Raw genomic sequence first — 13,565 nt, 5'->3', positions numbered from 1 at the left:
AAGAGTCAGATTTATAACGTTGAGGGCTGGGGACCCAGAGGTCAGATGGAGTCTGAAGCTGTTGCGAGGGCCTGAAAAAGTTAACCTCTCAGAACCTCGGGTTCCTCGTCTCAGAATGATGTTGCTGTCTGCTTTAAGGAGTTGCAGCGAAGACGAAATAGGATAATGCACGCAAAAGCATTGACACAGTGCCTGGCTTATGCAAAGTTCGCTGCAGCCTTTCTGCAGCTGTGGTTTACCCAAGGTCCTAGGGTCAGGAATACACCAAGCTAGAGTGATCTTTGTTTTAACTCCCATCACACCCCCTCCAAGCCACTTTACCTTTAGAATAATCAGGATTACACTTACTAGAAGATTGAGCCCCAGGGCAGATCTTAAGTTTGCACAGTGGACTGCGGAGTCTCTTAAGTGTTGTTTTTTAATACCTTGATAGCATCTGGTGTCTCCAAGGCACACCTCCCTAAGGGGGAACTGAAGCATAGGAACAAATTGTTCTAGGCCGAAGCAGGTTGCTTGACTGACCAAGGAGAAGAATATTTAGGTCACCAGGCTTTTCTGATATGAGAACTTGTTTAGTGCCTGGTTATATAAACGTAGTTCTTCATCCTTTCAACAAACATTTATTGAGCCTCTATTGGGGAGCAGGCATTTTCATAGGTGCAGTGAATAAAACAAAGTCCCTGCCCTTATGGGGCTTATATTCCAGTGAGGCAAGATGGACAATAAACAGACTACATATTCAAAATATATAAAATTGGGTAATGAAATAGTTTTTCTATTAGCCATACATGTGGACTTATACAGAGTCTTCAAAAAGTTTAAAATACTTAATTTTTAGAGCAATCATCTATAAACAGCATTTAGGGACAAGATCATTGAATTTTTGTTGTAGCACAACCACTGCTTATGGTATGCCATATTTATATATCCAGTGCTGTGATAAGTGGAAAAGCATAACCACAGGTGAAGCAATGGGATTGTCTGCCTTAGGGGAAAAAATGAGCTGCTTATTATCAGGAAGATTGTTTCCATCATCTCTGAAACCTGAATGATTGGTTTAAATTCAAAATGGCCTTGCTGGTGTAGCTCAGTGGTTGAGCATCAACATGAACCATGAGGTCAGGGTTCAATTTTCAGTCAGCATGCCTGGGTTCCAGGCTCCATCCCCAGTGGGGGGTGTGCAGGAGACAACCTGTCAATGATTATCTCTTATCATTGATGTTTCTCTCCTCCTTTCCTCTCTGAAATCAATAAAAATATATTAAAAACAAAATTTGAAATGTAAACACTCCATCAGAGTTTTTATACAGCTCCCATGTAACCGTTCTCAATTTGTCAGTACAGTTAGTTCTTAGGACATCATAAAACTGAGATTCCAGCCCTAGTTGGTTTGGCTCAATGGATAGAGCATCAGCCTGTGGACTGAAAGGTCCCAGGTTTGATTCCTCTCAAGGGCACATGCCTGGGTTGTGGGCTCGATACCAAGTAGGGGGCGTGCAAGAGGCAGCCAATCAATGATTCTCTCTCATCATTGATGTTTATCTCTCCCTTTCCTTTCCTCCTTGAAATTAATAAAAACATATATTTTTAAAAAGCCAACAAATGAAAAGATAAGTATTTTGATGCCCATTGGTCTGCCTAAATAAAGTTTTTGATGTGGTGTGAAGCATATGAGATACAGAATTTCCACCCCAGGAGGACTTTGGGGAAAAGCTGCAATGGTTCATGTGATGACTCAGAATTTGAATTGTTCTGATTTCCAAAGCTGATGTTTCAACATTCTTGTAAGAGATTTTTTTTTCATGTTGTAAATGGAAATCCAATTTAGTTTACACGTTAAAGCAAATGCTACCTGTATTTCTCTTTGGGCAGTTCTCATGGAATCTAGGAATTCTTTCCCAAAACTTTTTTTTTTTTTTTTTTTTAATAACTTTTCTCACATCAAGGTGCAGCTTTGAAATTAGGTCTTCCTAAAATCCTGCATGAACACGGGGAGCCTTTACACACTCTTCCTTAAACTGTGGTGTGAGGTCTCTGCCCATTCCAGAGGAATTTCTAGTTTCATTTCTTTGTGTAGAAATGATGTGGGGCGATTAAATGAAAACCTTATGATCATTAACCCATGAATTTCCTATTCTTCTACCAAAGAGAACTGACCTCAACTGCTTCTAGGGTTTGGAGCATTTTCTAATAATATTCGAATTACTCCACCATGTATTCATAAATCTAGTTCTTGCTTACCTTCCGAGAATAATTGTCCTCATAGTGGCTCAGAGATGTTTGGGTTAGCAGCGCCCCTCATTTCTTCTTACAGGAGCCCAAGATGGGTCGCCGAGCTCAACAGGAGTCAGCTCAAGCCGAGAATAACCTCAGTGGCAAGAATTCTTCGATTCTGATTGGAGAGGTGGGTGTTAAAAAATCTGAGAAAATGCTACAAGTTAGCGATTACCTAATGAGCAAAGATTTAGTATTCCATATTTCTTCTCTTTAATGTCAGCTCTTCTATCTTGATTTGGGAATTCCCTAGGCATTTGTCATCTGAGTTAGAAATGAAAAAGAAACACTTTATCTTTGATGCTAGAATAGTTTCTGTGCATTGCTTTATATTCTCAGTGAAGAACTTTGCAAAGTTAGCTGAACAAGGGACTGGGAAGTTTCAAAATGTAGTTGAAGTCCCGGTGTTTATTTCTACTGAATGAAGGTCAGGGAGGCATGCTGGTGACATCAATTAGATTACACAACTGGACGTTTCATGGGGACCTGCACTTCCTACAGTGTCAGGGAGGAAGGGGATCAGTTCTGGCCTTACTTTCCTCTGAGTAGCTCAGACTTATGGGAATTTATCCGGCTTCTTTGTAGAGGGGGGGTAATCCTGATGAGCGATATACTTTTAATGCCAGGGTACTATTTTCGGCAGTTTCACCTTCCTCTGTCTGTTTGAAAAAACTTTGCCCTTTTCAAGAGTCAGCTTCAGGGTAATCCCCTCTGTCAGCTCTTCTCCAGGTTGAGGTGGGGCTCCTTCTTTTCAGTTTCCATAGAATAACTCACATTAAATGCTGATTTTCGTTTTACGTGTCTGTCAGCCCCGCTAGACATTGAGTTCTCTGACAGCAGGCTTCTCCATTTTCTGGCCCCATATAGGTTTAGAGAAGCCCAATGGGCAAGAAGGATGCATGAGCACAGCATTCTGGCAACAGGACACAGATACACTTTACTTACCTATCACATGTATAGGCATATTCATTTTTATGCGAAATAAATTTTCCAGCGTTTCTTCAAGTGCTCCATGTGGCCCTTTCGATTTATCTTGCATTTTTCTCATTTATTGTAGAAAAGTGGATACAGAGAATAATTTCTCTAGGATACCAACCATGCCAGCACAGAAAAGTTGGCAGCTGACCCTTGGCCTCATTGCCTGAAAACAGTAGGGGGAATGTGAGTTGGATTGTGGGAACCCTTCTAAAAGGGTAACCCCTGCATAGCCAGAGCTGACTGATGCTGTGGGGAACACAGGCCCACTATTGCCAGATCCTCTGACTTTGCAAGGGATATTGGCAGTCTAAACTTTTATATGAAAGAAACCATTTTTAAAGGTTAGCCATTAATTACAAAAATTAAATTGCTGTATGGCCTAGATTAGGCCTGACGGTTGTTAGTATGTGACTTTGGCCATAACACCCACATTCTAGTGCTTATTACATTATATTCTAACAATTTACATGTCTGGCTCCCTCATGAAATGTGAGCGTCTGGGAGGCAAGGATTGTGTCTGACCATTGTAATCTTTGTTATCACAGTGTCTGTCACAGAACAGGTATGCATTTGACATTGCAAAGGAAGGAGGGATGAATTGCATAGTGTGTGATGGGGGATCTTAGAGGCTGAGTAATACTGTTTGGATATGGTAGTATAATATAAAAAGACAGTGAAAGAAGGCCTACCATCCCCAACCTGGATCTCAAGAAGCCTGAACTGTAGTAAGGTGCATCTTTAAAGAGAAAATGGGCAGATGATTGGGTTAATGGAAATGTATTCTTGGTCTCTGGCCACTTTAAACTGTACTTCTAGGAGGATCCATCACAATACCAGATGACTTATTCATTTATTCAACAAATATTTATTGAAGCTTTCTGCGTGCAGGCACCATTTTAGGGCTTGGCATATTTCAGCGAACAAATGAGACAAGGTTCCCTGCCCTAACAGAACTTATATTCTTGTGATTATTGGCAGTTAGGAAGACTAAATACAAGTCTACATAATGGTGAAGGAGGTTACAGCCTGCAGTGGTTAGGTGAGCGAGCCTGTGATGGGCCAGGATGTCCTGGGATGACCTATGGCCTTGAAGCCCTGTGTGGCCCCCATACCAAATGGGCTCCTCGGCTGGGGTCAGTAAGCACTGTTCATCTACCCACCCCCTGTCCCTTGGCTTCCAGCAAGAGTCAGTTCTGTAAGCACACAACTCCAGTGTCACACTCTGATGAATCTTTTAGGGTTTCAGCCTTTCTGGAATACTTGCTTATTTCCTCAGAGATTTTTCCTTTTTTCTTTTTCTTTTTCTTTTAAACTATGAGCGTTAGCATTTTTCTGGGAGAACATGATGAAAAGTCATTCTCTTCTTTATCTCATGGGTGTATCTGACAGTGAAATGGCTGTCAGAATTCCAGGATTCCTTCTCTCCCAGGGTTAACTGAGGTTCAAAGCAGTGTGGGCAGCCTCCCCGCCGGGGCCAGATGCTCACTGTGCTGTGTGGGACTTTTTGGCTGTTTCTTTCTAAAATTAGATTCTAAGACTTGTGTGTGTGCCCATTTACATTCCGAGTGTATTACTTGATATATTTATTTTTGTCCTCTCGCTGACTCTATTCTATGATGAGGCTATTCATGAAACTAACTATGGTACCTGGGCTTGTCAGACATACTGGAATTACTTTAGAGTTAAGTAGGAAATTAGTTCAAACAAGTTATCTTGAAGTGAGATGGCAGAGTTGGGAGCGCTGGCGAAGGAAGCAGAGAAGTGGCCCACGGGAAGAGAGAGAGCACGGGACTTGGCATCAGAAGACCAGGGCTTGTGACAGCTCCGTTAATTAACTGCCTGGATCTTGAACCAGTCCACTAATCTCTCTAATCCTCCATTTTATTATCTGTCAAATAGTGGTAACAATACTACCAGGTTGCTGTGGGGATTAAGTGAAATATGCATTTAAAAGCACTTTAGTAACTAGGAAGCCTGGCACAAACGTTCATTCATACAGTAAACTAGTGAATAAGGGAGTATTGGACAGTGCTCTGCTGTTTTTAGTAAGGAAGGAGGATGTAAGCCTGGGTCTCTGTTAGAACTGATTGGAAAGGCTCTTCAAGGCTGCTGCTCATGTCACCAGAAGTAGGGATCCCAAGCAGTTTTTGTGCTTTCTGGGTGCACTGGACATTCCTTTTACGAGTGGATAACAGCGCAGGCCTCGGGATCAAACAGGTGGGTCATACCGGCCTGGGCTCAAATCCTGGCTCTGCCTCAGATTAGTTCTATGATTCTGACCGAGCAAGTTACTTAATCTCTTTAAACCTCCTTTTTCTTTTTCTTTTTAATTTTATTATTTTTATTTTTTTATTTTATAGATTTTTTACAGAGAGGAAGAGAGAGGGATAGAGAGTTAGAAACATTGATGAGAGAGAAACATCGATCAGCTGCCTCCTGCACACCCCCTACTGGGGATGTGCCCGCAACCAAGGTACATGCCCTTGACCGGAATCGAAGCCGGGACTCTTCAGTCCGCAGGCCGACTATCCATTGAGCCAAACTGGTTTCGGCAAGCCTCCGTTCTCTTGTTGGTAAAACAGGGATATTAATATTACATACTCTGTAAGGGTGGCTAGAGAGAAAAAAAATGAGGTCATAAATGTAAAGCTCTTAACACAGTCTGGCACATAAATGCTCAATATATTGCTAACCATTATTTTTCTAGACTTCTCTTCTTTTTAGTTTGCCTTAACCATCTCTACTAAGGTTGAAAACTGGTGGTTTTCAGGCTGAATTTCACCTGCAGTCATGTCTTGACTGATGTGGGCAGAGTTAAATTTTTTTTTTCTTTTTACTTGGTTGTTATCACTTATAAATTAGGAAACTTCATGTGAAAATCTAAATTGTGGGCTTCTTTCTAAAATCAGAAGTGTTGGCACGGTGGGAGTGCTGGGCTGGCATTCCCACAAGGCTGGAGCTGGTAACAGTACTCGCTTACATGCGTCCTGCCCTCTCCATTTCGCTCCTTGGCCACTTCTAACTGTAATACACCTGGTCAGTTCTACTCACATTTGGTCTGGTTGGCTTCTACTTCCATTTGAGTTTCAAACTCCTGCTTTTTCAAGGTGGATTGGTTTTCAGGTATCTTTGTGTGTTAGTGTTGAATTTGGCTGCATCCATCAGAAACTCAACCCCAGTGCTTGAATCAGACAGGCATGATTTTTCTCACAGCAAGAAGCCCAGAGGAGGGCAGGGCCGGGCTGGTGCAGTCACTAGACAATGTCCTGCATGACCCTTGCCCCTCCTAGCTTCCAGCTCTGCCATCTGGAGGTTATGACCTCTTCTCATGGTAGCAGGGTGGCTGGTTGTTCCCTTGGGATCAGAGCTGCATTCTAAAGAGGAAGAGAGAGGATAGTTGAAGAGTTCAAGGTGCATGCCAGCCAAGTGTGTCCCTCCTTTCTTTCTAGGAAAACAGTAGCCAGAGACCTCACAAGTGGACTTACAGTTACATTTTATTGGTCAGAAATGGGTCTTACATTCACTTTATTTTGCACAGGAGTGTTCAACTGGGCAACACCCATACATTGGGTGTTTTTGTTTTTTTGTTAGAGAGGAGAGGAGAATACAATGGCTGTTGGGTTGGCAATTTTCACTGACATGTTTTTCCTTTTTAAAAAATAGAATTTATGCAAAGGTGCGTGTGTGGTTGTTTTTTAAGATTTTTAAAGATAGATTTTTAGAGGGAAAGGAAGGAAGAGAAAGAGAAAGAAACTTTGATGTGAGAGTGAAACATCAACCAGCTGCCTCCCACAAGCCCCCCCATGAGGGATTGAACCTGCAACCTGGGCATATGCCCTGACCTGGAATTGAACTGGCAACTTCCGTGCATGGGACGACGTCCAACCAATTGAGTCACTGGCCATGGCTTTTTTTTTTTTTTTTTTTTTATAATATGTTTTTATTGATTTCAGAGAGGAAGGGAGAGAGAGATAGAAACATCCATAATGAGAGAGAATCATTGATCGGCTGCCTCCCGCATGCCTCCTACTGGGGATCGAGCCCGAAACCCGGGCATGTGCCCTTGACTGGAATCAAACCCGGGACACTTCAGTCTGCAGGCCGACACTCTATCCACTGTGCCAAACCAGCTAGGGTGGCTGCTGCGGCTGCTTTCTCTTCTCCCCCTCTTCTTCCTCCTCCTTCTTTAGTAGTTAAAAAAACAACAACAACCCACATTCCTCTCTAGTTTTTTAAATTTAAATTTGTGTAGTGTTCTGTGAAAAATTGTAAGCCCTTGAAGTTCCAGGAAATCTTGATAAAATTTCCTGTCACTCTCCTCTAGTTATTTCTAACACCTGGAGGCTTTTCGCTTACACTGTGTTTTCCGATGATCCTAGGCTCAATAGCAGCAGTTATCAACCTGTGGGTTTGAGAACTGCTAGCAGGGTCGCCTAAGACCATCGGAAAACACAGATATTTACATTACGATTCATAACACTAGCAAATTGCAGTTATGAAGTAGCAACGAAAATAATTTTATGGTTGGGGTCACCACAACATGAGGAACTGTATTAAAGGGCATTAGGAAGGTTGAGAACCACTGATATAGACACTCAAGCTGTAACATTCATGTATGGCTCAGTCCTTCCTCTCTCAAAGAAGAGGGAAGGTCTCTGTTTGGTCATTTGGTAAAGTTCAAGGAACTTAACTATTTCATTGTGCTGATTGATCAGAACAATGAACTCTTCTGATAGTTTTACCCTTACTGGCTCAGAGTTTGTTAGAATTGTGTCTCCTTCTTTAGGGTTGTCCTGAAGATGAAATTAGGTAATGCACATAAAGTGCTTAGCATCATATCCAGCATACTGGAACCTCTTAAGAAATGGCGAATCCTAAAAAAAGTTTATGACTGCACTCTTCTGGTGTTTGGCTTTTTTTGGCCACCTGTCACAAATCAGGCTTGGATCACTAGATGCATATTTCAGTTAGCAATTCCAGTTGGCATTACGATTACTGGGAATTGTACTGCAAGATAGTTTCAGGATAGTTTTCACTTGTCTACAGCACATAATTTTCTCTAGGGAGACCAGCTCTGATAATCGAACTGGATTTGATTTCTGTGCTTGAACTTTCACCTTGTAGCCATTCAAATGATGCTACTCTTAATACAGCTCCTTTAAGAAAAGACCTAACACTTTCTGCCGTAAAGTTACACTGTCATACCTGGAGGCTGGAGAAAAGTAATCTTGGGCAAAACATCTCCAGGGCTGGCCTGTCTTTTAGGTGAGCACGTCTCTCTTGGGTGTAGATCTCTCTGTGGCTTAGCTTTTATTTTGCAGATGGTCCTTGCAATAATAAAGCAATGTGAGCTGACATTGGAACAGTTGCTACCTCTCTGTTAATTACCTGCGGTATCCTATTTAAGCTCCAGGGTAGCTCATGAAGTAAACGCTATTATTATCTGATTCTAGCTATGAGACTTCGAGATGTTGGGTGACTTGTCCCGAGTCCTTCAACTTATCTCTGCCTCTAGTTTAGTTTCTCTGACTCCGGCTAGCTACTGACCCACCACCTAACCTCCTACCTCCTCGCTAGGTAGATACACAGACCTCCCAGGAGAGAAAGACTTTTGGAGAGAGCGGAGAGACTTTGGTTGATTCTCTCTTGGAGTCCTTTCGGAGAGGGAGTAAGTCTCACTTGATCACTCTATTCATCCACTTGTCTAGAGAAGTGTTTGAGTCACACAGCTGTTCCCTTTCTCTCCCCTGATCCCTCGGTGTTCCTCCAAGGACTCAGACTGCAAGTTAGCCAGATTCTCTCCAAGGAATCTCAAAAATGCTGCTGGGCTCATGTTCCCAAATTAGGCCAATTTCCTCATCCCCCAGCAGCTTTGCTCAGCTGGAGCTCCTTTAGCGCCTGGCATTACGTCTCTCGCCCTCCGCCCATTCCCCCCCGACAGGGCTGCCAGCGCGGCAGTTATTTTCAGCCCAATAGGGTTATCTGCTGACCCTTTTTGGTGACATTTTTCTTCTTTCTCACAAAAATAACTTTCCCTATTGGTCACATTTTTCGGCCTTTTTCACAGTCCCTCTCCAGTGGGCTGGATTAAACGATGCTTCTGATAACGTTGTCCAAGAGGGACGCAGGGAATTCGATGTAGAACTGTTCATGAGGAATGTGTTTTCCACACTTCATATTTATGTCATGCTTTGCATGCTTCAGTTTTGAACTCTCCCTTGGGATGGACATAGGCGCATCACTGACACATCCCTGGGGCCCATCACTGTGTGGGAGGGAATGTCATCTTAGAGGAGAGCCTGCATTTAGGAGTAGCATTTCAAGATTCTCCTTCAGCACTGGCTCCTGCTCTTTCATTCTCCCAGTACAACTCACTTCCCACAGCTCATGCCTCATTTTACTCCCTATAAAGCAGAGAATTGCCCTGGATGGCTGGCTTCCTACAAGCCCCGGGTGAAAGGTGGTGCAGGGAAGAGTGCTTTGAGGTTCTCTTCCTCACCTTTCGGAGGGTTAAATGAGAAATGCATGTAAAGAGTTTAGTGCAGTGCACCATTAAGTTAGCTATTGTTATTATTGAAACACATGAGAAGTAGAATAGATGATCTTTCTGTCTTTAATCCCAGTTCTGTCATTTACTTGGTATGTGCCCTGGGCAAGTTACTTAACCACTCTAAGCCTGTTTCCTCATCTGTTGAGTGGGGATGGTACTAGTAGCTATCTCATAGAGTTGTTAGAAGTTAAATAATAGTATAGATAAAGGTCTTAAGATAGTGCCCTAACATGCTATTATTATTTGTTGTTATTATTATCTGTGTCACATGAGAATTAGAAAATATTATCAGTTTATCTTCAAACTAGTGGCCTGGAGCATGAAATTCATGTACATTAAAAGAGGATAAATTAGAGGAAATAATTTAATATTGCTATTTGCCCTTTCTCTATAATAGAAGTGTCAGAGATGAAAGAAAATTAGTAAAATGTATATGAAAATCTTCCTCCTGTCAGAGTCTGGGGCGCACCACAGGACCCACAGTCAAGTCCCAGCCCATCCATGTGCGCATTGAAATCACACAAGACCCAGACCAGCCAGCCCCACTCCGTTGGGATAGATACAGACCTGGCCAGACCCAACCTTGCCAAGCCCCACCAGGCGGGAGGCACAGCCTCAGGTCCCCTGGCTCAGTGCCAGGGTGGTGGACATGGCCTGAGGTCCCCTGGCAAACCCTGCTGGGTGGGAGTGTGGCCTGAAGTCTCCTGTCAAGCCCCACTGGGAAGGGGGCATGGCCTGAGGTCTCCTGGACTGGAACTGGGGTGAGGGTGTGTGGCCTGAAGTCCCCAGACTGGTGCCAGTGTAGGGAGTGCGGCCTGAGGTTTCCTGTCAAGCCCCACGGGGTAGGGGGTGGGGAGAGGGTGTGTGTGTGCGGAGCCTCAGATTCCTGCTGATTGCTCATTAAGGCTCGTTATGGGAACTCGGCCTCCCATCTTGTGTTACAGAAGCCCCCGCTTCGTTCAGGCACCGCCATCTTTGTGACGGAGTGATAGTCAATTTGCATATTTTATCTTCATTATATAGGATACAGTTCTATTCAAGATACAGAGAAATTCTTATTTCATGGAACTCTCTGGGTCTTAAGACAAAGAAACATTTGGATGAGGCATCCTTTAGGTGAGAATTTTTGTGCTGCTTGAGACCCATTTAATTTGTCTTCTCTAGTAGCATCCTTTACCTATGCCACTGACTAGTTATTTGCCAATACCTTACAAGAGAACAATTCTTAATTGTTTACTTACATCATTTTGTTGTTTTGGGGGCATATGGGTTAGAAATTGAGAAGGGTGCCTTGGAGTAGAAAGTAACATCCATTGACTTCTGTGACCTTGGAGTAGAAAGTAACATCCATTTAGCCATTCATTCACTTATGAAACTTGATTGAGAGCTTTCTATGTGCCAGGCATTGTGCTTGGGGTCCCTGTACTTTCAGGGAAGCAATTAGAGAGGGGACTGTGTGTGCCTTGCATAATACCATCTCACAGGAAGGTTCTTAGTAAATATGAAAGCATTGAATACATTATGGTGTGCATGCACTCATCACCAAATGTAAAAGGCCCCTCGACCTCCCTCCCAAATCTCTCTTTGCTTTTTCCTCTCCTGTTGAGCCTTTTTCTGTTTCTTTTTTTCTCCCCTTTCTCTTTTTTTTCTGTATCTCTTCCTGTTTTTTAATTCTTCACCAGTGATAACAAAGATCTCAATTCCCCATACTTCTTTCCCCATCCTGTCATATATATTTTTATTGATATACTTATAAGTAGAATTTTACCCATTTATTTATTCATTCACTCATTTATCCTATATTCAGTATACACACTTTCCAACATAAAAATGAATAATCTAACTCTAGACACAAAAATTATAGTGCTTAAGTAGTGTCAGAGTGGGAACACAGAAGGAGCAATAACCCTGTCTGGGACTTCAGGAAAGCTTCCTAAAGGAGGGGACCCCTGAGGTGGCATTTGTATCTGATTTGGGGAAACAATAAACTGAAGCCTGGCAGAGGGGTAAAGAGGAGAGGTCAGTGCCCAGAACCATTTGTAAGGGGAGATGGATAGGTTGTGGTATTAGATTTTCTGTTGGAAGTGAGAGGGAAGGAGAGTCTGGAGTTGACCCCATGGTAGCTAAAAGGACTGAATAGGTAATGATGTTTTTGAGGCTGAGAATTTAAGATCAGGAGTGGGGGAGTAAGAAGAGATAATTATTTAAATTTTGGGCATGTTGAATTTGAGTTAACTTTTTTCAAGAAAAATAATTCAAAATTAGGAAAGTAAATATTTATAATGAGAAAAGGAATCATAGGTAAGTTATTATAGGCTTGAATATTAAGATGCCTTTCTTTGGAGGATGCCTTAGGCACTATAGCAGAAATGCTTACATAGAAAAGCCTTCTGATTGAGACCTAGCTTCCCCTTCCTATCTGGTACTTGGTAACATCCAGGGGCCCAGGCAGGTATGGAGTGTAGATGAGAGGAAGGCGAGACTAGCAGCAGGGAGATCAGGTAGGACCCAGATGAGAGAAAGCAGAACAGGAGCTTGTTAAGCCTTCATTTGCATTTTTGTGCATTTTCCCCAACACCCCTCAGTAGGCTTGGTGTTGACACAGTGGGGGCATATGGTTGGCTTGATCCAGGTTTGGGGATTTCTCCAGCAAATGTGGTAAAAGGACAAGGAAGTGGGGCATGATATGGTGGACCTTGGAGCTGGGTTGATAGAGAAGGAAGTGAAACCAAAATGTAGTTTTCAGATAAGGAGGGAAGGAGGGGACTAGATATTTCAGAGATTAAGCAATTCCAGGTTATAACAACTTTGAAAAAGTAGGTGTTTAAAGGGTTAGGAAACTTTGAGGTAAAGCACTAGATGACTTGTTCATGTGAACTTTGACTTCCGGTGATAGGATGATATTGAAGCAGGAATACCCCAGTTTTTGATCAATCTGTACTCAGGTAATTGTTAGTGACCAGAAGGAAGGTGATGTAGCTGAATAGTATAAGTTTCAAAGGAAGTGTTCTGTAATAATGTGGAAGAGTAATGGTGTAGAGCAGTGGTTGCCAACCTTTCGGATTTCACGGCCCTGGTTGGCGACCGCTGGTGTAGAGGAACTTTGAGAGGTGAGGCAGGAATGTTATCTGGGAACTCTGGTGTGTGTGTGTGTGTGTGTAAAATTGATCTCAGAGAGGGAGAGAGAGACAGAAACATCGATTGGCTGCCACGTTGGGGATCAAGCCCGCAACCCGGGCACGTGCCATGATTGGGAATTGAACCTCGACTTCCTGGTTCCTAGGTTGTCGTTAAAACCACTGGCCCATGCCAGCTGGACAGGACTCTGGTTTTCAAGAATAAGAAGGCTGTATTTGAGAGAACTTCAAGAGAAATGAAGTTCACAGGGGAAAGCCAGCCAAGTTTTAGGAGAGGCAAGGAGATGGCAAGAGTGCTGTGTGAATAGAGAATATCTGATCTGCTTAGCCTCATTGAAATCATTAGCTAGGCTAGATTTCTTCTCATTATGTAGCATGTCAATAATTACTGAGAAGGAGTAAAATGATAGTAAAATATTCTTTTAATACAGGAAAAGGGTACTAACTAATGTTAAATGTCATTGGTGATAGACTGAAACATTTTTGGTCACATGCTTTTACCCACCATAATAGAGAATTATGTCACCATGTTAGCTGATTGCTTTTATATTCCATTTTAATCCCTTTATTGGCTTTTTAGGTATAGCTTTCTGTACTGTTTTTTTTGTTTTGTTTAGTTTTGTTTT

At 42.6% G+C, this 13,565-nt stretch overlaps 1 protein-coding gene across 1 annotated transcript in view; it reads left to right on the top strand.

The window, feature by feature from the left end:
* Positions 1-13,565, top strand: part of IFT43 (intraflagellar transport 43) — a 72,470-nt gene that overhangs the window by 867 nt on the left and 58,038 nt on the right. The window contains exon 2 of the mRNA XM_084893754.1: positions 2,315-2,404. Within this exon, the coding sequence (XP_084749880.1) occupies positions 2,315-2,404 (90 nt within the window). The remainder of the gene's footprint in view (positions 1-2,314; positions 2,405-13,565) is intronic.

The sequence above is a fragment of the Pipistrellus hanaki genome (genome assembly GCF_964339955.1).
Source record: "Pipistrellus hanaki genome assembly, chromosome: 1".
Classification (NCBI taxonomy): Eukaryota; Metazoa; Chordata; class Mammalia; order Chiroptera; family Vespertilionidae; genus Pipistrellus; species Pipistrellus hanaki.
Note: the sequence above shows the minus strand (reverse complement) of the source record. Positions and strands in the feature narration are given on the sequence as shown.